The following is a 27,833-nucleotide window of genomic DNA, read 5'->3' as shown; positions in this document are numbered from 1 at the left end:
CGACAATAATTTATTGCAAAATGGCCAAGACTTCGACCTTAAAATTTAGGAAGTTAAGGTGAAACTCTCACACAGACATGAAAAGTGGATATTAATTCTGTAGGAAAACCACAACAATGAGTCCTAATATTCTTATTTTATTTTACGACAATCTAGGACCAATAGACAATAAAGTGTTAGTACCTGTTCATGGTAAGTAACGCCCAAACTAAGGTTGATCTCGGCGAGTATTGGATCGTTTGTTTCCAACTTAGCTTCGTAGATCTTTAACGCTCGTTGTTTGTGTTGTACTGCCTCTTCATGTTTACCCTAAAAGATGTTTAAAACATTTGAATTATATTAATTGTGAACTTTTCGAATTCATTAAATGAGTAAGAATGGACTTGAGACAATAATATATTAAACTATTATAAAAATACATAAATCATGGCAAATATGCAGTACAACCCCTATTTTACGTTTCTTAAGGGACTGAAAAAAAAAACCTAATTGGAGGGAAAATGTAAGAGAGGGGTATTGAAAAAAAGAATGTTTATGCTGATTTTAAGGACTAACACTTCTAAATAACTTTGTATCGACTATTATTTCATTTTTAGGTGAAACTCTCACACAGACATGTTATGAAAGCGAGACTTTTCTAACCTATCACTAAACTCCAATCAAAAAGTGATGATTAATGTGCTGTTTCGTATTCAGACAGTTTATTATCCCAGGATGTGTACCGTCTGGAGTGATGATTGTAATACGGCCTCTCATGACTGTGTTGACGGTCAGACACATGACACTGCAATTTACGTGCGTCGACGCAGGTATTACTTGATTCCAAATGCACCCTATTCAAATCTTCAATAAGATTATACAACATTGAATTGGGGTTTCTACATAACAAAATGTAACACAGAATGTAGATCAGAAAAGTTATATTAGTCGAGAAACTCCCTTAATTTTATACTCTTGTATAAAATGAAGGTACCGTGTCACTTCGAAGCAATGCATGCGAACCTTAATTTTATTATTAATAATTAGATAAGTAACTAACAGATTTCTAAAAATATATAATAAAAGAGTACCTTATCCATTTATTGCCTAAACTTTTGATGCATGATATATCATCTCACTACACTTTGTCATGTTGTCAAAATCTAATGGGATTTACAAATAAAGAACAATAAGCACACGCTGTATCAATAGCGTGCATTTTATAGTGTCAATCCCTTGTTGCTACAAAAATGTTCCTCCCTCGTAAAAGTTTCGTTATATTAATATTAACTATGATGCAAAATCTTACTTAAAATTTCAAAATATTGTAGTTTTTCACTTTTAGAGATTTCAGGGTTCCGCGAACCAGTTTGTATACAGCATTAATTTGTACACGCTTACATTTCTAGCGCTGCATACAAGACTCCGCATTTTTGGGGATTTCATCAACATGCATGTTGGATTGAATAAAATAAAGAAGTTGATATGCTTCGAGGATCACACTAATTGCAAGTAGGGCTCTAAATAGAACGCGATACATGTGATAGTCTTTTCGATTTTACCTTCGACGACAATAATTTATTGCAAAATGGCCAAGACATCGACCTTAAAATTTAGGAAGTTAAGGTGAAACTCTCACACAGACATGAAAAGTGGATATTAATTCTGTAGGAAAACCACAACAATGAGTCCTAATATTCTTATTTTATTTTACGACAATCTAGGACCAATAGACAATAAAGTGTTAGTACCTGTTCATGGTAAGTAACGCCCAAACTAAGGTTGATCTCGGCGAGTATTGGATCGTTTGTTTCCAACTTAGCTTCGTAGATCTTTAACGCTCGTTGTTTGTGTTGTACTGCCTCTTCATGTTTACCCTAAAAGATGTTTAAAACATTTGAATTATATTAATTGTGAACTTTTCGAATTCATTAAATGAGTAAGAATGGACTTGAGACGATAATATATTAAACTATTATAAAATACATAAATCATGGCAAATATGCAGTACAACCCCTATTTTACGTTTCTAAAAGGACTGAAAAAAAAAACCTAATTGGAGGGAAAATGTAAGAGAGGGGTATTGAAAAAAAGAATGTTTATGCTGATTTTAAGGACTAACACTTCTAAATAACTTTGTATCGACTATTATTTCATTTTTAGGTGAAACTCTCACACAGACATGTTATGAAAGCGAGACTTTTCTAACCTATCACTAAACTCCAATCAAAAAGTGATGATTAATGTGCTGTTTCGTATTCAGACAGTTTATTATCCCAGGATGTGTACCGTCTGGAGTGATGATTGTAATACGGCCTCTCATGACTGTGTTGACGGTCAGACACATGACACTGCAATTATTTACGTGCGTCGACGCAGGTCTTACTTGATTCCAAATGCATCCTATTAAAATCTTCAATAAGATTATACAAAATTGAATTGGGGTTTCTACATAACAAAATGTAACACAGAATGTAGATCAGAAAAGTTATATTAGTCGAGAAACTCCCTTAATTTTATACTCTTGTATAAAATGAAGGTACCGTGTCACTTCGAAGCAATGCATGCGAACCTTAATTTTAATATTAATAATTAGATAAGTAACTAACAGATTTCTAAAAATATATAATAAAAGAGTACCTTATCCATTTATTGCCTAAACTTTTGATGCATGATATATCATCTCACTACACTTTGTCATGTTGTCAAAATCTAATGGGATTTACAAATAAAGAACAATAAGCACACGCTGTATCAATAGCGTGCATTTTATAGTGTCAATCCCTTGTTGCTACAAAAATGTTCCTCCCTCGTAAAAGTTTCGTTATATTAATATTAACTATGATGCAAAATCTTACTTAAAATTTCAAAATATTGTAGTTTTTCACTTTTAGAGATTTCAGGGTTCCGCGAACCAGTTTGTATACTGCATTAATTTGTACACGCTTACATTTCTAGCGCTGCATACAAGACTCCGCATTTTAGGGGATTTCATCAACATGCATGTTGGATTGAATAAAATAAAGAAGTTGATATGCTTCGAGGATCACACTAATTGCAAGTAGGGCTCTAAATAGAACGCGATACATGTGATAGTCTTTTCGATTTTACCTTCGACGACAATAATTTATTGCAAAATGGCCAAGACTTCGACCTTAAAATTTAGGAAGTTAAGGTGAAACTCTCACACAGACATGAAAAGTGGATATTAATTCTGTAGGAAAACCACAACAATGAGTCCTAATATTCTTATTTTATTTTACGACAATCTAGGACCAATAGACAATAAAGTGTTAGTACCTGTTCATGGTAAGTAACGCCCAAACTAAGGTTGATCTCGGCGAGTATTGGATCGTTTGTTTCCAACTTAGCTTCGTAGATCTTTAACGCTCGTTGTTTGTGTTGTACTGCCTCTTCATGTTTACCCTAAAAGATGTTTAAAACATTTGAATTATATTAATTGTGAACTTTTCGAATTCATTAAATGAGTAAGAATGGACTTGAGACAATAATATATTAAACTATTATAAAATACATAAATCATGGCAAATATGCAGTACAACCCCTATTTTACGTTTCTAAAGGGACTAAAAAAAAAAACCTAATTGGAGGGAAAATGTAAGAGAGGGGTATTGAAAAAAAGAATGTTTATGCTGATTTTAAGGACTAACACTTCTAAATAACTTTGTATCGACTATTATTTCATTTTTAGGTGAAACTCTCACACAGACATGTTATGAAAGCGAGACTTTTCTAACCTATCACTAAACTCCAATCAAAAAGTGATGATTAATGTGCTGTTTCGTATTCAGACAGTTTATTATCCCAGGATGTGTACTGTCTGGAGTGATGATTGTAATACGGCCTCTCATGACTGTGTTGACGGTCGGACACATGACACTGCAATTTGATAGATGATGATGAGATGATATATCATCTCACTACACTTTGTCATGTTGTCAAAATCTAATGGGATTTACAAATAAAGAACAATAAGCACACGCTGTATCAATAGCGTGCATTTTATAGTGTCAATCCCTTGTTGCTACAAAAATGTTCCTCCCTCGTAAAAGTTTCGTTATAATTATATTAACTATGATGCAAAATCTTACTTAAAATTTCAAAATATTGTAGTTTTTCACTTTTAGAGATTTCAGGGTTCCGCGAACCAGTTTGTATACTGCATTAATTTGTACACGCTTACATTTCTAGCGCTGCATACAAGACTCCGCATTTTAGGGGATTTCATCAACATGCATGTTGGATTGAATAAAATAAAGAAGTTGATATGCTTCGAGGATCACACTAATTGCAAGTAGGGCTCTAAATAGAACGCGATACATGTGATAGTCTTTTCGATTTTACCTTCGACGACAATAATTTATTGCAAAATGGCCAAGACTTCGACCTTAAAATTTAGGAAGTTAAGGTGAAACTCTCACACAGACATGAAAAGTGGATATTAATTCTGTAGGAAAACCACAACAATGAGTCCTAATATTCTTATTTTATTTTACGACAATCTAGGACCAATAGACAATAAAGTGTTAGTACCTGTTCATGGTAAGTAACGCCCAAACTAAGGTTGATCTCGGCGAGTATTGGATCGTTTGTTTCCAACTTAGCTTCGTAGATCTTTAACGCTCGTTGTTTGTGTTGTACTGCCTCTTCATGTTTACCCTAAAAGATGTTTAAAACATTTGAATTATATTAATTGTGAACTTTTCGAATTCATTAAATGAGTAAGAATGGACTTGAGACAATAATATATTAAACTATTATAAAATACATAAATCATGGCAAATATGCAGTACAACTCCTATTTTACGTTTCTAAAGGGACTGAAAAAAAAACCTAATTGGAGGGAAAATGTAAGAGAGGGGTATTGAAAAAAAGAATGTTTATGCTGATTTTAAGGACTAACACTTCTAAATAACTTTGTATCGACTATTATTTCATTTTTAGGTGAAACTCTCACACAGACATGTTATGAAAGCGAGATTTTTCTAACCTATCACTAAACTCTAATCAAAAAGTGATGATTAATGTGCTGTTTCGTATTCAGACAGTTTATTATCCCAGGATGTGTACCGTCTGGAGTGATGATTGTAATACGGCCTCTCATGACTGTGTTGACGGTCAGACACATGACACTGCAATTATTTACGTGCGTCGACGCAGGTTTTACTTGATTCCAAATGCATCCTATTAAAATCTTCAATAAGATTATACAAAATTGAATTGGGGTTTCTACATAACAAAATGTAACACAGAATGTAGATCAGAAAAGTTATATTAGTCGAGAAACTCCCTTAATTTTATACTCTTGTATAAAATGAAGGTACCGTGTCACTTCGAAGCAATGCATGCGAACCTTAATTTTAATATTAATAATTAGATAAGTAACTAACAGATTTCTAAAAATATATAATAAAAGAGTACCTTATCCATTTATTGCCTAAACTTTTGATGCATGATATATCATTTCACTACACTTTGTCATGTTGTCAAAATCTAATGGGATTTACAAATAAAGAACAATAAGCACACGCTGTATCAATAGCGTGCATTTTATAGTGTCAATCCCTTGTTGCTACAAAAATGTTCCTCCCTCGTAAAAGTTTCGTTATATTAATATTAACTATGATGCAAAATCTTACTTAAAATTTCAAAATATTGTAGTTTTTCACTTTTAGAGATTTCAGGGTTCCGCGAAGCAGTTTGTATACTGCATTAATTTGTACACGCTTACATTTCTAGCGCTGCATACAAGACTCCGCATTTTAGGGGATTTCATCAACATGCATGTTGGATTGAATAAAATAAAGAAGTTGATATGCTTCGAGGATCACACTAATTGCAAGTAGGGCTCTAAATAGAACGCGATACATGTGATAGTCTTTTCGATTTTACCTTCGACGACAATAATTTATTGCAAAATGGCCAAGACTTCGACCTTAAAATTTAGGAAGTTAAGGTGAAACTCTCACACAGACATGAAAAGTGGATATTAATTCTGTAGGAAAACCACAACAATGAGTCCTAATATTCTTATTTTATTTTACGACAATCTAGGACCAATAGACAATAAAGTGTTAGTACCTGTTCATGGTAAGTAACGCCCAAACTAAGGTTGATCTCGGCGAGTATTGGATCGTTTGTTTCCAACTTAGCTTCGTAGATCTTTAACGCTCGTTGTTTGTGTTGTACTGCCTCTTCATGTTTACCCTAAAAGATGTTTAAAACATTTGAATTATATTAATTGTGAACTTTTCGAATTCATTAAATGAGTAAGAATGGACTTGAGACAATAATATATTAAACTATTATAAAAATACATAAATCATGGCAAATATGCAGTACAACCCCTATTTTACGTTTCTTAAGGGACTGAAAAAAAAAACCTAATTGGAGGGAAAATGTAAGAGAGGGGTATTGAAAAAAAGAATGTTTATGCTGATTTTAAGGACTAACACTTCTAAATAACTTTGTATCGACTATTATTTCATTTTTAGGTGAAACTCTCACACAGACATGTTATGAAAGCGAGACTTTTCTAACCTATCACTAAACTCCAATCAAAAAGTGATGATTAATGTGCTGTTTCGTATTCAGACAGTTTATTATCCCAGGATGTGTACCGTCTGGAGTGATGATTGTAATACGGCCTCTCATGACTGTGTTGACGGTCAGACACATGACACTGCAATTTACGTGCGTCGACGCAGGTATTACTTGATTCCAAATGCACCCTATTCAAATCTTCAATAAGATTATACAACATTGAATTGGGGTTTCTACATAACAAAATGTAACACAGAATGTAGATCAGAAAAGTTATATTAGTCGAGAAACTCCCTTAATTTTATACTCTTGTATAAAATGAAGGTACCGTGTCACTTCGAAGCAATGCATGCGAACCTAAATTTTAATATTAATAATTAGATAAGTAACTAACAGATTTCTAAAAATATATAATAAAAGAGTACCTTATCCATTTATTGCCTCAACTTTTGATGCATGATATATCATCTCACTACACTTTGTCATGTTGTCAAAATCTAATGGGATTTACAAATAAAGAACAATAAGCACACGCTGTATCAATAGCGTGCATTTTATAGTGTCAATCCCTTGTTGCTACAAAAATGTTCCTCCCTCGTAAAAGTTTCGTTATATTAATATTAACTATGATGCAAAATCTTACTTAAAATTTCAAAATATTGTAGTTTTTCACTTTTAGAGATTTCAGGGTTCCGCGAACCAGTTTGTATACTGCATTAATTTGTACACGCTTACATTTCTAGCGTTGCATACAAAACTCCGCATTTTAGGGGATTTCATCAACATGCATGTTGGATTGAATAATATAAAGAAGTTGATATGCTTCGAAGATCACACTAATTGCAAGTAGAGCTCTAAATAGAACGCGATACATGTGATAGTCTTTTCGATTTTACCTTCGACGACAATAATTTATTGCAAAATGGCCAAGACTTCGACCTTAAAATTTAGGAAGTTAAGGTGAAACTCTCACACAGACATGAAAAGTGGATATTAATTCTGTAGGAAAACCACAACAATGAGTCCTAATATTCTTATTTTATTTTACGACAATCTAGGACCAATAGACAATAAAGTGTTAGTACCTGTTCATGGTAAGTAACGCCCAAACTAAGGTTGATCTCGGCGAGTATTGGATCGTTTGTTTCCAACTTAGCTTCGTAGATCTTTAACGCTCGTTGTTTGTGTTGTACTGCCTCTTCATGTTTACCCTAAAAGATGTTTAAAACATTTGAATTATATTAATTGTGAACTTTTCGAATTCATTAAATGAGTAAGAATGGACTTGAGACAATAATATATTAAACTATTATAAAATACATAAATCATGGCAAATATGCAGTACAACCCCTATTTTACGTTTCTAAAGGGACTGAAAAAAAATACCTAATTGGAGGGAAAATGTAAGAGAGGGGTATTGAAAAAAAGAATGTTTATGCTGATTTTAAGGACTAACACTTCTAAATAACTTTGTATCGACTATTATTTCATTTTTAGGTGAAACTCTCACACAGACATGTTATGAAAGTGAGATTTTTCTAACCTATCACTAAACTCTAATCAAAAAGTGATGATTAATGTGCTGTTTCGTATTCAGACAGTTTATTATCCCAGGATGTGTACCGTCTGGAGTGATGATTGTAATACGGCCTCTCATGACTGTGTTGACGGTCAGACACATGACACTGCAATTATTTACGTGCGTCGACGCAGGTCTTACTTGATTCCAAATGCATCCTATTAAAATCTTCAATAAGATTATACAAAATTGAATTGGGGTTTCTACATAACAAAATGTAACACAGAATGTAGATCAGAAAAGTTATATTAGTCGAGAAACTCCCTTAATTTTATACTCTTGTATAAAATGAAGGTACCGTGTCACTTCGAAGCAATGCATGCGAACCTTAATTTTAATATTAATAATTAGATAAGTAACTAACAGATTTCTAAAAATATATAATAAAAGAGTACCTTATCCATTTATTGCCTAAACTTTTGATGCATGATATATCATCTCACTACACTTTGTAATGTTGTCAAAATCTAATGGGATTTACAAATAAAGAACAATAAGCACACGCTGTATCAATAGCGTGCATTTTATAGTGTCAATCCCTTGTTGCTACAAAAATGTTCCTCCCTCGTAAAAGTTTCGTTATATTAATATTAACTATGATGCAAAATCTTACTTAAAATTTCAAAATATTGTAGTTTTTCACTTTTAGAGATTTCAGGGTTCCGCGAACCAGTTTGTATACTGCATTAATTTGTACACGCTTACATTTCTAGCGCTGCATACAAGACTCCGCATTTTAGGGGATTTCATCAACATGCATGTTGGATTGAATAAAATAAAGAAGTTGATATGCTTCGAGGATCACACTAATTGCAAGTAGGGCTCTAAATAGAACGCGATACATGTGATAGTCTTTTCGATTTTACCTTCGACGACAATAATTTATTGCAAAATGGCCAAGACTTCGACCTTAAAATTTAGGAAGTTAAGGTGAAACTCTCACACAGACATGAAAAGTGGATATTAATTCTGTAGGAAAACCACAACAATGAGTCCTAATATTCTTATTTTATTTTACGACAATCTAGGACCAATAGACAATAAAGTGTTAGTACCTGTTCATGGTAAGTAACGCCCAAACTAAGGTTGATCTCGGCGAGTATTGGATCGTTTGTTTCCAACTTAGCTTCGTAGATCTTTAACGCTCGTTGTTTGTGTTGTACTGCCTCTTCATGTTTACCCTAAAAGATGTTTAAAACATTTGAATTATATTAATTGTGAACTTTTCGAATTCATTAAATGAGTAAGAATGGACTTGAGACAATAATATATTAAACTATTATAAAATACATAAATCATGGCAAATATGCAGTACAACTCCTATTTTACGTTTCTAAAGGGACTGAAAAAAAAACCTAATTGGAGGGAAAATGTAAGAGAGGGGTATTGAAAAAAAGAATTTTTATGCTGATTTTAAGGACTAACACTTCTAAATAACTTTGTATCGACTATTATTTCATTTTTAGGTGAAACTCTCACACAGACATGTTATGAAAGCGAGATTTTTCTAACCTATCACTAAACTCTAATCAAAAAGTGATGATTAATGTGCTGTTTCGTATTCAGACAGTTTTTTATCCCAGGATGTGTACCGTCTGGAGTGATGATTGTAATACGGCCTCTCATGACTGTGTTGACGGTCAGACACATGACACTGCAATTATTTACGTGCGTCGACGCAGGTCTTACTTGATTCCAAATGCATCCTATTAAAATCTTCAATAAGATTATACAAAATTGAATTGGGGTTTCTACATAACAAAATGTAACACAGAATGTAGATCAGAAAAGTTATATTAGTCGAGAAACTCCCTTAATTTTATACTCTTGTATAAAATGAAGGTACCGTGTCACTTCGAAGCAATGCATGCGAACCTTAATTTTATTATTAATAATTAGATAAGTAACTAACAGATTTCTAAAAATATATAATAAAAGAGTACCTTATCCATTTATTGCCTAAACTTTTGATGCATGATATATCATCTCACTACACTTTGTCATGTTGTCAAAATCTAATGGGATTTACAAATAAAGAACAATAAGCACACGCTGTATCAATAGCGTGCATTTTATAGTGTCAATCCCTTGTTGCTACAAAAATGTTCCTCCCTCGTAAAAGTTTCGTTATATTAATATTAACTATGATGCAAAATCTTACTTAAAATTTCAAAATATTGTAGTTTTTCACTTTTAGAGATTTCAGGGTTCCGCGAACCAGTTTGTATACAGCATTAATTTGTACACGCTTACATTTCTAGCGCTGCATACAAGACTCCGCATTTTTGGGGATTTCATCAACATGCATGTTGGATTGAATAAAATAAAGAAGTTGATATGCTTCGAGGATCACACTAATTGCAAGTAGGGCTCTAAATAGAACGCGATACATGTGATAGTCTTTTCGATTTTACCTTCGACGACAATAATTTATTGCAAAATGGCCAAGACATCGACCTTAAAATTTAGGAAGTTAAGGTGAAACTCTCACACAGACATGAAAAGTGGATATTAATTCTGTAGGAAAACCACAACAATGAGTCCTAATATTCTTATTTTATTTTACGACAATCTAGGACCAATAGACAATAAAGTGTTAGTACCTGTTCATGGTAAGTAACGCCCAAACTAAGGTTGATCTCGGCGAGTATTGGATCGTTTGTTTCCAACTTAGCTTCGTAGATCTTTAACGCTCGTTGTTTGTGTTGTACTGCCTCTTCATGTTTACCCTAAAAGATGTTTAAAACATTTGAATTATATTAATTGTGAACTTTTCGAATTCATTAAATGAGTAAGAATGGACTTGAGACAATAATATATTAAACTATTATAAAATACATAAATCATGGCAAATATGCAGTACAACCCCTATTTTACGTTTCTAAAGGGACTGAAAAAAAAAACCTAATTGGAGGGAAAATGTAAGAGAGGGGTATTGAAAAAAAGAATGTTTATGCTGATTTTAAGGACTAACACTTCTAAATAACTTTGTATCGACTATTATTTCATTTTTAGGTGAAACTCTCACACAGACATGTTATGAAAGCGAGACTTTTCTAACCTATCACTAAACTCCAATCAAAAAGTGATGATTAATGTGCTGTTTCGTATTCAGACAGTTTATTATCCCAGGATGTGTACTGTCTGGAGTGATGATTGTAATACGGCCTCTCATGACTGTGTTGACGGTCGGACACATGACACTGCAATTTGATAGATGATGATGAGATGATATATCATCTCACTACACTTTGTCATGTTGTCAAAATCTAATGGGATTTACAAATAAAGAACAATAAGCACACGCTGTATCAATAGCGTGCATTTTATAGTGTCAATCCCTTGTTGCTACAAAAATGTTCCTCCCTCGTAAAAGTTTCGTTATATTAATATTAACTATGATGCAAAATCTTACTTAAAATTTCAAAATATTGTAGTTTTTCACTTTTAGAGATTTCAGGGTTCCGCGAACCAGTTTGTATACTGCATTAATTTGTACACGCTTACATTTCTAGCGCTGCATACAAGACTCCGCATTTTAGGGGATTTCATCAACATGCATGTTGGATTGAATAAAATAAAGAAGTTGATATGCTTCGAGGATCACACTAATTGCAAGTAGGGCTCTAAATAGAACGCGATACATGTGATAGTCTTTTCGATTTTACCTTCGACGACAATAATTTATTGCAAAATGGCCAAGACTTCGACCTTAAAATTTAGGAAGTTAAGGTGAAACTCTCACACAGACATGAAAAGTGGATATTAATTCTGTAGGAAAACCACAACAATGAGTCCTAATATTCTTATTTTATTTTACGACAATCTAGGACCAATAGACAATAAAGTGTTAGTACCTGTTCATGGTAAGTAACGCCCAAACTAAGGTTGATCTCGGCGAGTATTGGATCGTTTGTTTCCAACTTAGCTTCGTAGATCTTTAACGCTCGTTGTTTGTGTTGTACTGCCTCTTCATGTTTACCCTAAAAGATGTTTAAAACATTTGAATTATATTAATTGTGAACTTTTCGAATTCATTAAATGAGTAAGAATGGACTTGAGACAATAATATATTAAACTATTATAAAATACATAAATCATGGCAAATATGCAGTACAACTCCTATTTTACGTTTCTAAAGGGACTGAAAAAAAAACCTAATTGGAGGGAAAATGTAAGAGAGGGGTATTGAAAAAAAGAATGTTTATGCTGATTTTAAGGACTAACACTTCTAAATAACTTTGTATCGACTATTATTTCATTTTTAGGTGAAACTCTCACACAGACATGTTATGAAAGCGAGATTTTTCTAACCTATCACTAAACTCTAATCAAAAAGTGATGATTAATGTGCTGTTTCGTATTCAGACAGTTTATTATCCCAGGATGTGTACCGTCTGGAGTGATGATTGTAATACGGCCTCTCATGACTGTGTTGACGGTCAGACACATGACACTGCAATTATTTACGTGCGTCGACGCAGGTCTTACTTGATTCCAAATGCATCCTATTAAAATCTTCAATAAGATTATACAAAATTGAATTGGGGTTTCTACATAACAAAATGTAACACAGAATGTAGATCAGAAAAGTTATATTAGTCGAGAAACTCCCTTAATTTTATACTCTTGTATAAAATGAAGGTACCGTGTCACTTCGAAGCAATGCATGCGAACCTTAATTTTAATATTAATAATTAGATAAGTAACTAACAGATTTCTAAAAATATATAATAAAAGAGTACCTTATCCATTTATTGCCTAAACTTTTGATGCATGATATATCATTTCACTACACTTTGTCATGTTGTCAAAATCTAATGGGATTTACAAATAAAGAACAATAAGCACACGCTGTATCAATAGCGTGCATTTTATAGTGTCAATCCCTTGTTGCTACAAAAATGTTCCTCCCTCGTAAAAGTTTCGTTATATTAATATTAACTATGATGCAAAATCTTACTTAAAATTTCAAAATATTGTAGTTTTTCACTTTTAGAGATTTCAGGGTTCCGCGAAGCAGTTTGTATACTGCATTAATTTGTACACGCTTACATTTCTAGCGCTGCATACAAGACTCCGCATTTTAGGGGATTTCATCAACATGCATGTTGGATTGAATAAAATAAAGAAGTTGATATGCTTCGAGGATCACACTAATTGCAAGTAGGGCTCTAAATAGAACGCGATACATGTGATAGTCTTTTCGATTTTACCTTCGACGACAATAATTTATTGCAAAATGGCCAAGACTTCGACCTTAAAATTTAGGAAGTTAAGGTGAAACTCTCACACAGACATGAAAAGTGGATATTAATTCTGTAGGAAAACCACAACAATGAGTCCTAATATTCTTATTTTATTTTACGACAATCTAGGACCAATAGACAATAAAGTGTTAGTACCTGTTCATGGTAAGTAACGCCCAAACTAAGGTTGATCTCGGCGAGTATTGGATCGTTTGTTTCCAACTTAGCTTCGTAGATCTTTAACGCTCGTTGTTTGTGTTGTACTGCCTCTTCATGTTTACCCTAAAAGATGTTTAAAACATTTGAATTATATTAATTGTGAACTTTTCGAATTCATTAAATGAGTAAGAATGGACTTGAGACAATAATATATTAAACTATTATAAAAATACATAAATCATGGCAAATATGCAGTACAACCCCTATTTTACGTTTCTTAAGGGACTGAAAAAAAAAACCTAATTGGAGGGAAAATGTAAGAGAGGGGTATTGAAAAAAAGAATGTTTATGCTGATTTTAAGGACTAACACTTCTAAATAACTTTGTATCGACTATTATTTCATTTTTAGGTGAAACTCTCACACAGACATGTTATGAAAGCGAGACTTTTCTAACCTATCACTAAACTCCAATCAAAAAGTGATGATTAATGTGCTGTTTCGTATTCAGACAGTTTATTATCCCAGGATGTGTACCGTCTGGAGTGATGATTGTAATACGGCCTCTCATGACTGTGTTGACGGTCAGACACATGACACTGCAATTTACGTGCGTCGACGCAGGTATTACTTGATTCCAAATGCACCCTATTCAAATCTTCAATAAGATTATACAACATTGAATTGGGGTTTCTACATAACAAAATGTAACACAGAATGTAGATCAGAAAAGTTATATTAGTCGAGAAACTCCCTTAATTTTATACTCTTGTATAAAATGAAGGTACCGTGTCACTTCGAAGCAATGCATGCGAACCTAAATTTTAATATTAATAATTAGATAAGTAACTAACAGATTTCTAAAAATATATAATAAAAGAGTACCTTATCCATTTATTGCCTCAACTTTTGATGCATGATATATCATCTCACTACACTTTGTCATGTTGTCAAAATCTAATGGGATTTACAAATAAAGAACAATAAGCACACGCTGTATCAATAGCGTGCATTTTATAGTGTCAATCCCTTGTTGCTACAAAAATGTTCCTCCCTCGTAAAAGTTTCGTTATATTAATATTAACTATGATGCAAAATCTTACTTAAAATTTCAAAATATTGTAGTTTTTCACTTTTAGAGATTTCAGGGTTCCGCGAACCAGTTTGTATACTGCATTAATTTGTACACGCTTACATTTCTAGCGTTGCATACAAAACTCCGCATTTTAGGGGATTTCATCAACATGCATGTTGGATTGAATAATATAAAGAAGTTGATATGCTTCGAAGATCACACTAATTGCAAGTAGAGCTCTAAATAGAACGCGATACATGTGATAGTCTTTTCGATTTTACCTTCGACGACAATAATTTATTGCAAAATGGCCAAGACTTCGACCTTAAAATTTAGGAAGTTAAGGTGAAACTCTCACACAGACATGAAAAGTGGATATTAATTCTGTAGGAAAACCACAACAATGAGTCCTAATATTCTTATTTTATTTTACGACAATCTAGGACCAATAGACAATAAAGTGTTAGTACCTGTTCATGGTAAGTAACGCCCAAACTAAGGTTGATCTCGGCGAGTATTGGATCGTTTGTTTCCAACTTAGCTTCGTAGATCTTTAACGCTCGTTGTTTGTGTTGTACTGCCTCTTCATGTTTACCCTAAAAGATGTTTAAAACATTTGAATTATATTAATTGTGAACTTTTCGAATTCATTAAATGAGTAAGAATGGACTTGAGACAATAATATATTAAACTATTATAAAATACATAAATCATGGCAAATATGCAGTACAACCCCTATTTTACGTTTCTAAAGGGACTGAAAAAAAATACCTAATTGGAGGGAAAATGTAAGAGAGGGGTATTGAAAAAAAGAATGTTTATGCTGATTTTAAGGACTAACACTTCTAAATAACTTTGTATCGACTATTATTTCATTTTTAGGTGAAACTCTCACACAGACATGTTATGAAAGTGAGATTTTTCTAACCTATCACTAAACTCTAATCAAAAAGTGATGATTAATGTGCTGTTTCGTATTCAGACAGTTTATTATCCCAGGATGTGTACCGTCTGGAGTGATGATTGTAATACGGCCTCTCATGACTGTGTTGACGGTCAGACACATGACACTGCAATTATTTACGTGCGTCGACGCAGGTCTTACTTGATTCCAAATGCATCCTATTAAAATCTTCAATAAGATTATACAAAATTGAATTGGGGTTTCTACATAACAAAATGTAACACAGAATGTAGATCAGAAAAGTTATATTAGTCGAGAAACTCCCTTAATTTTATACTCTTGTATAAAATGAAGGTAGCGTGTCACTTCGAAGCAATGCATGCGAACCTTAATTTTAATATTAATAATTAGATAAGTAACTAACAGATTTCTAAAAATATATAATAAAAGAGTACCTTATCCATTTATTGCCTAAACTTTTGATGCATGATATATCATCTCACTACACTTTGTAATGTTGTCAAAATCTAATGGGATTTACAAATAAAGAACAATAAGCACACGCTGTATCAATAGCGTGCATTTTATAGTGTCAATCCCTTGTTGCTACAAAAATGTTCCTCCCTCGTAAAAGTTTCGTTATATTAATATTAACTATGATGCAAAATCTTACTTAAAATTTCAAAATATTGTAGTTTTTCACTTTTAGAGATTTCAGGGTTCCGCGAACCAGTTTGTATACTGCATTAATTTGTACACGCTTACATTTCTAGCGCTGCATACAAGACTCCGCATTTTAGGGGATTTCATCAACATGCATGTTGGATTGAATAAAATAAAGAAGTTGATATGCTTCGAGGATCACACTAATTGCAAGTAGGGCTCTAAATAGAACGCGATACATGTGATAGTCTTTTCGATTTTACCTTCGACGACAATAATTTATTGCAAAATGGCCAAGACTTCGACCTTAAAATTTAGGAAGTTAAGGTGAAACTCTCACACAGACATGAAAAGTGGATATTAATTCTGTAGGAAAACCACAACAATGAGTCCTAATATTCTTATTTTATTTTACGACAATCTAGGACCAATAGACAATAAAGTGTTAGTACCTGTTCATGGTAAGTAACGCCCAAACTAAGGTTGATCTCGGCGAGTATTGGATCGTTTGTTTCCAACTTAGCTTCGTAGATCTTTAACGCTCGTTGTTTGTGTTGTACTGCCTCTTCATGTTTACCCTAAAAGATGTTTAAAACATTTGAATTATATTAATTGTGAACTTTTCGAATTCATTAAATGAGTAAGAATGGACTTGAGACAATAATATATTAAACTATTATAAAATACATAAATCATGGCAAATATGCAGTACAACTCCTATTTTACGTTTCTAAAGGGACTGAAAAAAAAACCTAATTGGAGGGAAAATGTAAGAGAGGGGTATTGAAAAAAAGAATTTTTATGCTGATTTTAAGGACTAACACTTCTAAATAACTTTGTATCGACTATTATTTCATTTTTAGGTGAAACTCTCACACAGACATGTTATGAAAGCGAGATTTTTCTAACCTATCACTAAACTCTAATCAAAAAGTGATGATTAATGTGCTGTTTCGTATTCAGACAGTTTTTTATCCCAGGATGTGTACCGTCTGGAGTGATGATTGTAATACGGCCTCTCATGACTGTGTTGACGGTCAGACACATGACACTGCAATTATTTACGTGCGTCGACGCAGGTCTTACTTGATTCCAAATGCATCCTATTAAAATCTTCAATAAGATTATACAAAATTGAATTGGGGTTTCTACATAACAAAATGTAACACAGAATGTAGATCAGAAAAGTTATATTAGTCGAGAAACTCCCTTAATTTTATACTCTTGTATAAAATGAAGGTACCGTGTCACTTCGAAGCAATGCATGCGAACCTTAATTTTATTATTAATAATTAGATAAGTAACTAACAGATTTCTAAAAATATATAATAAAAGAGTACCTTATCCATTTATTGCCTAAACTTTTGATGCATGATATATCATCTCACTACACTTTGTCATGTTGTCAAAATCTAATGGGATTTACAAATAAAGAACAATAAGCACACGCTGTATCAATAGCGTGCATTTTATAGTGTCAATCCCTTGTTGCTACAAAAATGTTCCTCCCTCGTAAAAGTTTCGTTATATTAATATTAACTATGATGCAAAATCTTACTTAAAATTTCAAAATATTGTAATTTTTCACTTTTAGAGATTTCAGGGTTCCGCGAACCAGTTTGTATACAGCATTAATTTGTACACGCTTACATTTCTAGCGCTGCATACAAGACTCCGCATTTTTGGGGATTTCATCAACATGCATGTTGGATTGAATAAAATAAAGAAGTTGATATGCTTCGAGGATCACACTAATTGCAAGTAGGGCTCTAAATAGAACGCGATACATGTGATAGTATTTTCGATTTTACCTTCGACGACAATAATTTATTGCAAAATGGCCAAGACATCGACCTTAAAATTTAGGAAGTTAAGGTGAAACTCTCACACAGACATGAAAAGTGGATATTAATTCTGTAGGAAAACCACAACAATGAGTCCTAATATTCTTATTTTATTTTACGACAATCTAGGACCAATAGACAATAAAGTGTTAGTACCTGTTCATGGTAAGTAACGCCCAAACTAAGGTTGATCTCGGCGAGTATTGGATCGTTTGTTTCCAACTTAGCTTCGTAGATCTTTAACGCTCGTTGTTTGTGTTGTACTGCCTCTTCATGTTTACCCTAAAAGATGTTTAAAACATTTGAATTATATTAATTGTGAACTTTTCGAATTCATTAAATGAGTAAGAATGGACTTGAGACGATAATATATTAAACTATTATAAAATACATAAATCATGGCAAATATGCAGTACAACCCCTATTTTACGTTTCTAAAAGGACTGAAAAAAAAAACCTAATTGGAGGGAAAATGTAAGAGAGGGGTATTGAAAAAAAGAATGTTTATGCTGATTTTAAGGACTAACACTTCTAAATAACTTTGTATCGACTATTATTTCATTTTTAGGTGAAACTCTCACACAGACATTTTATGAAAGCGAGACTTTTCTAACCTATCACTAAACTCCAATCAAAAAGTGATGATTAATGTGCTGTTTCGTATTCAGACAGTTTATTATCCCAGGATGTGTACCGTCTGGAGTGATGATTGTAATACGGCCTCTCATGACTGTGTTGACGGTCAGACACATGACACTGCAATTATTTACGTGCGTCGACGCAGGTCTTACTTGATTCCAAATGCATCCTATTAAAATCTTCAATAAGATTATACAAAATTGAATTGGGGTTTCTACATAACAAAATGTAACACAGAATGTAGATCAGAAAAGTTATATTAGTCGAGAAACTCCCTTAATTTTATACTCTTGTATAAAATGAAGGTACCGTGTCACTTCGAAGCAATGCATGCGAACCTTAATTTTAATATTAATAATTAGATAAGTAACTAACAGATTTCTAAAAATATATAATAAAAGAGTACCTTATCCATTTATTGCCTAAACTTTTGATGCATGATATATCATCTCACTACACTTTGTCATGTTGTCAAAATCTAATGGGATTTACAAATAAAGAACAATAAGCACACGCTGTATCAATAGCGTGCATTTTATAGTGTCAATCCCTTGTTGCTACAAAAATGTTCCTCCCTCGTAAAAGTTTCGTTATATTAATATTAACTATGATGCAAAATCTTACTTAAAATTTCAAAATATTGTAGTTTTTCACTTTTAGAGATTTCAGGGTTCCGCGAACCAGTTTGTATACTGCATTAATTTGTACACGCTTACATTTCTAGCGCTGCATACAAGACTCCGCATTTTAGGGGATTTCATTTACATGCATGTTGGATTGAATAAAATAAAGAAGTTGATATGCTTCGAGGATCACACTAATTGCAAGTAGGGCTCTAAATAGAACGCGATACATGTGATAGTCTTTTCGATTTTACCTTCGACGACAATAATTTATTGCAAAATGGCCAAGACTTCGACCTTAAAATTTAGGAAGTTAAGGTGAAACTCTCACACAGACATGAAAAGTGGATATTAATTCTGTAGGAAAACCACAACAATGAGTCCTAATATTCTTATTTTATTTTACGACAATCTAGGACCAATAGACAATAAAGTGTTAGTACCTGTTCATGGTAAGTAACGCCCAAACTAAGGTTGATCTCGGCGAGTATTGGATCGTTTGTTTCCAACTTAGCTTCGTAGATCTTTAACGCTCGTTGTTTGTGTTGTACTGCCTCTTCATGTTTACCCTAAAAGATGTTTAAAACATTTGAATTATATTAATTGTGAACTTTTCGAATTCATTAAATGAGTAAGAATGGACTTGAGACAATAATATATTAAACTATTATAAAATACATAAATCATGGCAAATATGCAGTACAACCCCTATTTTACGTTTCTAAAGGGACTGAAAAAAAAAACCTAATTGGAGGGAAAATGTAAGAGAGGGGTATTGAAAAAAAGAATGTTTATGCTGATTTTAAGGACTAACACTTCTAAATAACTTTGTATCGACTATTATTTCATTTTTAGGTGAAACTCTCACACAGACATGTTATGAAAGCGAGACTTTTCTAACCTATCACTAAACTCCAATCAAAAAGTGATGATTAATGTGCTGTTTCGTATTCAGACAGTTTATTATCCCAGGATGTGTACCGTCTGGAGTGATGATTGTAATACGGCCTCTCATGACTGTGTTGACGGTCGGACACATGACACTGCAATTTGATAGATGATGATGAGATGATATATCATCTCACTACACTTTGTCATGTTGTCAAAATCTAATGGGATTTACAAATAAAGAACAATAAGCACACGCTGTATCAATAGCGTGCATTTTATAGTGTCAATCCCTTGTTGCTACAAAAATGTTCCTCCCTCGTAAAAGTTTCGTTATATTAATATTAACTATGATGCAAAATCTTACTTAAAATTTCAAAATATTGTAGTTTTTCACTTTTAGAAATTTCAGGGTTCCGCGAACCAGTTTGTATACTGCATTAATTTGTACACGCTTACATTTCTAGCGTTGCATACAAAACTCCGCATTTTAGGGGATTTCATCAACATGCATGTTGGATTGAATAATATAAAGAAGTTGATATGCTTCGAAGATCACACTAATTGCAAGTAGAGCTCTAAATAGAACGCGATACATGTGATAGTCTTTTCGATTTTACCTTCGACGACAATAATTTATTGCAAAATGGCCAAGACTTCGACCTTAAAATTTAGGAAGTTAAGGTGAAACTCTCACACAGACATGAAAAGTGGATATTAATTCTGTAGGAAAACCACAACAATGAGTCCTAATATTCTTATTTTATTTTACGACAATCTAGGACCAATAGACAATAAAGTGTTAGTACCTGTTCATGGTAAGTAACGCCCAAACTAAGGTTGATCTCGGCGAGTATTGGATCGTTTGTTTCCAACTTAGCTTCGTAGATCTTTAACGCTCGTTGTTTGTGTTGTACTGCCTCTTCATGTTTACCCTAAAAGATGTTTAAAACATTTGAATTATATTAATTGTGAACTTTTCGAATTCATTAAATGAGTAAGAATGGACTTGAGACAATAATATATTAAACTATTATAAAAATACATAAATCATGGCAAATATGCAGTACAACTCCTATTTTACGTTTCTAAAGGGACTGAAAAAAAAACCTAATTGGAGGGAAAATGTAAGAGAGGGGTATTGAAAAAAAGAATGTTTATGCTGATTTTAAGGACTAACACTTCTAAATAACTTTGTATCGACTATTATTTCATTTTTAGGTGAAACTCTCACACAGACATGTTATGAAAGCGAGATTTTTCTAACCTATCACTAAACTCTAATCAAAAAGTGATGATTAATGTGCTGTTTCGTATTCAGACAGTTTATTATCCCAGGATGTGTACCGTCTGGAGTGATGATTGTAATACGGCCTCTCATGACTGTGTTGACGGTCAGACACATGACACTGCAATTATTTACGTGCGTCGACGCAGGTCTTACTTGATTCCAAATGCATCCTATTAAAATCTTCAATAAGATTATACAAAATTGAATTGGGGTTTCTACATAACAAAATGTAACACAGAATGTAGATCAGAAAAGTTATATTAGTCGAGAAACTCCCTTAATTTTATACTCTTGTATAAAATGAAGGTACCGTGTCACTTCGAAGCAATGCATGCGAACCTTAATTTTAATATTAATAATTAGATAAGTAACTAACAGATTTCTAAAAATATATAATAAAAGAGTACCTTATCCATTTATTGCCTAAACTTTTGATGCATGATATATCATTTCACTACACTTTGTCATGTTGTCAAAATCTAATGGGATTTACAAATAAAGAACAATAAGCACACGCTGTATCAATAGCGTGCATTTTATAGTGTCAATCCCTTGTTGCTACAAAAATGTTCCTCCCTCGTAAAAGTTTCGTTATATTAATATTAACTATGATGCAAAATCTTACTTAAAATTTCAAAATATTGTAGTTTTTCACTTTTAGAGATTTCAGGGTTCCGCGAACCAGTTTGTTTACTGCATTAATTTGTACACGCTTACATTTCTAGCGCTGCATACAAGACTCCGCATTTTAGGGGATTTCATCAACATGCATGTTGGATTGAATAAAATAAAGAAGTTGATATGCTTCGAGGATCACACTAATTGCAAGTAGGGCTCTAAATAGAACGCGATACATGTGATAGTCTTTTCGATTTTACCTTCGACGACAATAATTTATTGCAAAATGGCCAAGACTTCGACCTTAAAATTTAGGAAGTTAAGGTGAAACTCTCACACAGACATGAAAAGTGGATATTAATTCTGTAGGAAAACCACAACAATGAGTCCTAATATTCTTATTTTATTTTACGACAATCTAGGACCAATAGACAATAAAGTGTTAGTACCTGTTCATGGTAAGTAACGCCCAAACTAAGGTTGATCTCGGCGAGTATTGGATCGTTTGTTTCCAACTTAGCTTCGTAGATCTTTAACGCTCGTTGTTTGTGTTGTACTGCCTCTTCATGTTTACCCTAAAAGATGTTTAAAACATTTGAATTATATTAATTGTGAACTTTTCGAATTCATTAAATGAGTAAGAATGGACTTGAGACAATAATATATTAAACTATTATAAAATACATAAATCATGGCAAATATGCAGTACAACCCCTATTTTACGTTTCTAAAGGGACTGAAAAAAAATACCTAATTGGAGGGAAAATGTAAGAGAGGGGTATTGAAAAAAAGAATGTTTATGCTGATTTTAAGGACTAACACTTCTAAATAACTTTGTATCGACTATTATTTCATTTTTAGGTGAAACTCTCACACAGACATGTTATGAAAGCGAGACTTTTCTAACCTATCACTAAACTCCAATCAAAAAGTGATGATTAATGTGCTGTTTCGTATTCAGACAGTTTATTATCCCAGGATGTGTACCGTCTGGAGTGATGATTGTAATACGGCCTCTCATGACTGTGTTGACGGTCAGACACATGACACTGCAATTTACGTGCGTCGACACAGGTCTTACTTGATTCCAAATGCATCCTATTGAAATCCTCAATAAGATTATACAAAATTGAATTGGGGTTTCTACATAACAAAATGTAACACAGAATGTAGATCAGAAAAGTTATATTAGTCGAGAAACTCCCTTAATTTTATACTCTTGTATAAAATGAAGGTACCGTGTCACTTCGAAGCAATGCATGCGAACCTTAATTTTAATATTAATAATTAGATAAGTAACTAACAGATTTCTAAAAATATATAATAAAAGAGTACCTTATCCATTTATTGCCTAAACTTTTGATGCATGATATATCATCTCACTACACTTTGTCATGTTGTCAAAATCTAATAGGATTTACAAATAAAGAACAATAAGCACACGCTGTATCAATAGCGTGCATTTTATAGTGTCAATCCCTTGTTGCTACAAAAATGTTCCGCTCTCGTAAAAGTTTCGTTATATTAATATTAACTATGATGCAAAATCTTACTTAAAATTTCAAAATATTGTAGTTTTTCACTTTTAGAGATTTCAGGGTTCCGCGAACCAGTTTGTATACTGCATTAATTTATACACGCTTACATTTCTAGCGCTGCATACAAGACTCCGCATTTTAGGGGATTTCATCAACATGCATGTTGGATTGAATAAAATAAAGAAGTTGATATGCTTCGAGGATCACACTAATTGCAAGTAGGGCTCTAAATAGAACGCGATACATGTGATAGTCTTTTCGATTTTACCTTCGACGACAATAATTTATTGCAAAATGGCCAAGACATCGACCTTAAAATTTAGGAAGTTAAGGTGAAACTCTCACACAGACATGAAAAGTGGATATTAATTCTGTAGGAAAACCACAACAATGAGTCCTAATATTCTTATTTTATTTTACGACAATCTAGGACCAATAGACAATAAAGTGTTAGTACCTGTTCATGGTAAGTAACGCCCAAACTAAGGTTGATCTCGGCGAGTATTGGATCGTTTGTTTCCAACTTAGCTTCGTAGATCTTTAACGCTCGTTGTTTGTGTTGTACTGCCTCTTCATTTTTACCCTAAAAGATGTTTAAAACATTTGAATTATATTAATTGTGAACTTTTCGAATTCATTAAATGAGTAAGAATGGACTTGAGACAATAATATATTAAACTATTATAAAATACATAAATCATGGCAAATATGCAGTACAACCCCTATTTTACGTTTCTAAAGGGACTGAAAAAAAAAACCTAATTGGAGGGAAAATGTAAGAGAGGGGTATTGAAAAAAAGAATGTTTATGCTGATTTTAAGGACTAACACTTCTAAATAACTTTGTATCGACTATTATTTCATTTTTAGGTGAAACTCTCACACAGACATGTTATGAAAGTGAGATTTTTCTAACCTATCACTAAACTCCAATCAAAAAGTGATGATTAATGTGCTGTTTCGTATTCAGACAGTTTATTATCCCAGGATGTGTACCGTCTGGAGTGATGATTGTAATACGGCCTCTCATGACTGTGTTGACGGTCAGACACATGACACTGCAATTATTTACGTGCGTCGACGCAGGTCTTACTTGATTCCAAATGCATCCTATTAAAATCTTCAATAAGATTATACAAAATTGAATTGGGGTTTCTACATAACAAAATGTAACACAGAATGTAGATCAGAAAAGTTATATTAGTCGAGAAACTCCCTTAATTTTATACTCTTGTATAAAATGAAGGTACCGTGTCACTTCGAAGCAATGCATGCGAACCTTAATTTTAATATTAATAATTAGATAAGTAACTAACAGATTTCTAAAAATATATAATAAAAGAGTACCTTATCCATTTATTGCCTAAACTTTTGATGCATGATATATCATCTCACTACACTTTGTAATGTTGTCAAAATCTAATGGGATTTACAAATAAAGAACAATAAGCACACGCTGTATCAATAGCGTGCATTTTATAGTGTCAATCCCTTGTTGCTACAAAAATGTTCCTCCCTCGTAAAAGTTTCGTTATATTAATATTAACTATGATGCAAAATCTTACTTAAAATTTCAAAATATTGTAGTTTTTCACTTTTAGAGATTTCAGGGTTCCGCGAACCAGTTTGTATACTGCATTAATTTGTACACGCTTACATTTCTAGCGCTGCATACAAGACTCCGCATTTTAGGGGATTTCATCAACATGCATGTTGGATTGAATAAAATAAAGAAGTTGATATGCTTCGAGGATCACACTAATTGCAAGTAGGGCTCTAAATAGAACGCGATACATGTGATAGTCTTTTCGATTTTACCTTCGACGACAATAATTTATTGCAAAATGGCCAAGACTTCGACCTTAAAATTTACGAAGTTAAGGTGAAACTCTCACACAGACATGAAAAGTGGATATTAATTCTGTAGGAAAACCACAACAATGAGTCCTAATATTCTTATTTTATTTTACGACAATCTAGGACCAATAGACAATAAAGTGTTAGTACCTGTTCATGGTAAGTAACGCCCAAACTAAGGTTGATCTCGGCGAGTATTGGATCGTTTGTTTCCAACTTAGCTTCGTAGATCTTTAACGCTCGTTGTTTGTGTTGTACTGCCTCTTCATGTTTACCCTAAAAGATGTTTAAAACATTTGAATTATATTAATTGTGAACTTTTCGAATTCATTAAATGAGTAAGAATGGACTTGAGACAATAATATATTAAACTATTATAAAATACATAAATCATGGCAAATATGCAGTACAACTCCTATTTTACGTTTCTAAAGGGACTGAAAAAAAAACCTAATTGGAGGGAAAATGTAAGAGAGGGGTATTGAAAAAAAGAATTTTTATGCTGATTTTAAGGACTAACACTTCTAAATAACTTTGTATCGACTATTATTTCATTTTTAGGTGAAACTCTCACACAGACATGTTATGAAAGCGAGATTTTTCTAACCTATCACTAAACTCTAATCAAAAAGTGATGATTAATGTGCTGTTTCGTATTCAGACAGTTTTTTATCCCAGGATGTGTACCGTCTGGAGTGATGATTGTAATACGGCCTCTCATGACTGTGTTGACGGTCAGACACATGACACTGCAATTATTTACGTGCGTCGACGCAGGTCTTACTTGATTCCAAATGCATCCTATTAAAATCTTCAATAAGATTATACAAAATTGAATTGGGGTTTCTACATAACAAAATGTAACACAGAATGTAGATCAGAAAAGTTATATTAGTCGAGAAACTCCCTTAATTTTATACTCTTGTATAAAATGAAGGTACCGTGTCACTTCGAAGCAATGCATGCGAACCTTAATTTTATTATTAATAATTAGATAAGTAACTAACAGATTTCTAAAAATATATAATAAAAGAGTACCTTATCCATTTATTGCCTAAACTTTTGATGCATGATATATCATCTCACTACACTTTGTCATGTTGTCAAAATTTAATGGGATTTACAAATAAAGAACAATAAGCACACGCTGTATCAATAGCGTGCATTTTATAGTGTCAATCCCTTGTTGCTACAAAAATGTTCCTCCCTCGTAAAAGTTTCGTTATATTAATATTAACTATGATGCAAAATCTTACTTAAAATTTCAAAATATTGTAGTTTTTCACTTTTAGAGATTTCAGGGTTCCGCGAACCAGTTTGTATACAGCATTAATTTGTACACACTTACATTTCTAGCGCTGCATACAAGACTCCGCATTTTTGGGGATTTCATCAACATGCATGTTGGATTGAATAAAATAAAGAAGTTGATATGCTTCGAGGATCACACTAATTGCAAGTAGGGCTCTAAATAGAACGCGATACATGTGATAGTATTTTCGATTTTACCTTCGACGACAATAATTTATTGCAAAATGGCCAAGACATCGACCTTAAAATTTAGGAAGTTAAGGTGAAACTCTCACACAGACATGAAAAGTGGATATTAATTCTGTAGGAAAACCACAACAATGAGTCCTAATATTCTTATTTTATTTTACGACAATCTAGGACCAATAGACAATAAAGTGTTAGTACCTGTTCATGGTAAGTAACGCCCAAACTAAGGTTGATCTCGGCGAGTATTGGATCGTTTGTTTCCAACTTAGCTTCGTAGATCTTTAACGCTCGTTGTTTGTGTTGTACTGCCTCTTCATGTTTACCCTAAAAGATGTTTAAAACATTTGAATTATATTAATTGTGAACTTTTCGAATTCATTAAATGAGTAAGAATGGACTTGAGACGATAATATATTAAACTATTATAAAATACATAAATCATGGCAAATATGCAGTACAACCCCTATTTTACGTTTCTAAAAGGACTGAAAAAAAAAACCTAATTGGAGGGAAAATGTAAGAGAGGGGTATTGAAAAAAAGAATGTTTATGCTGATTTTAAGGACTAACACTTCTAAATAACTTTGTATCGACTATTATTTCATTTTTAGGTGAAACTCTCACACAGACATTTTATGAAAGCGAGACTTTTCTAACCTATCACTAAACTCCAATCAAAAAGTGATGATTAATGTGCTGTTTCGTATTCAGACAGTTTATTATCCCAGGATGTGTACCGTCTGGAGTGATGATTGTAATACGGCCTCTCATGACTGTGTTGACGGTCAGACACATGACACTGCAATTATTTACGTGCGTCGACGCAGGTCTTACTTGATTCCAAATGCATCCTATTAAAATCTTCA

At 32.9% G+C, this 27,833-nt stretch overlaps 1 protein-coding gene across 1 annotated transcript in view; it reads right to left on the bottom strand.

Moving 5' to 3' along the window:
• The window catches only part of LOC147076452 (uncharacterized), an 88,799-nt gene that overhangs the window by 36,840 nt on the left and 24,126 nt on the right, over positions 1-27,833 (bottom strand). Inside the window, exons 8-26 of the mRNA XM_085940273.1 lie at positions 27,167-27,292; positions 25,619-25,744; positions 24,070-24,195; positions 22,524-22,649; positions 20,975-21,100; positions 19,721-19,846; positions 18,172-18,297; positions 16,624-16,749; positions 15,075-15,200; positions 13,528-13,653; positions 11,980-12,105; positions 10,726-10,851; positions 9,178-9,303; positions 7,629-7,754; positions 6,082-6,207; positions 4,534-4,659; positions 3,280-3,405; positions 1,731-1,856; positions 184-309 (exon numbers count right to left, since the gene is read on the bottom strand). Of these exons, the coding sequence (XP_085796399.1) occupies positions 184-309; positions 1,731-1,856; positions 3,280-3,405; positions 4,534-4,659; positions 6,082-6,207; positions 7,629-7,754; positions 9,178-9,303; positions 10,726-10,851; positions 11,980-12,105; positions 13,528-13,653; positions 15,075-15,200; positions 16,624-16,749; positions 18,172-18,297; positions 19,721-19,846; positions 20,975-21,100; positions 22,524-22,649; positions 24,070-24,195; positions 25,619-25,744; positions 27,167-27,292 (2,394 nt within the window). The remainder of the gene's footprint in view (positions 1-183; positions 310-1,730; positions 1,857-3,279; positions 3,406-4,533; positions 4,660-6,081; positions 6,208-7,628; positions 7,755-9,177; positions 9,304-10,725; positions 10,852-11,979; positions 12,106-13,527; positions 13,654-15,074; positions 15,201-16,623; positions 16,750-18,171; positions 18,298-19,720; positions 19,847-20,974; positions 21,101-22,523; positions 22,650-24,069; positions 24,196-25,618; positions 25,745-27,166; positions 27,293-27,833) is intronic.

This window comes from Rhyacophila brunnea, unplaced genomic scaffold (genome assembly GCF_057557595.1).
Source record: "Rhyacophila brunnea isolate RB1 unplaced genomic scaffold, BYU_Rbru_1.0 scaffold_13, whole genome shotgun sequence".
Lineage (NCBI taxonomy): Eukaryota > Metazoa > Arthropoda > Insecta > Trichoptera > Rhyacophilidae > Rhyacophila > Rhyacophila brunnea.
The sequence above is the reverse complement of the archived record's forward strand: the minus strand, read 5'-3'. Positions and strand labels throughout refer to the sequence as shown.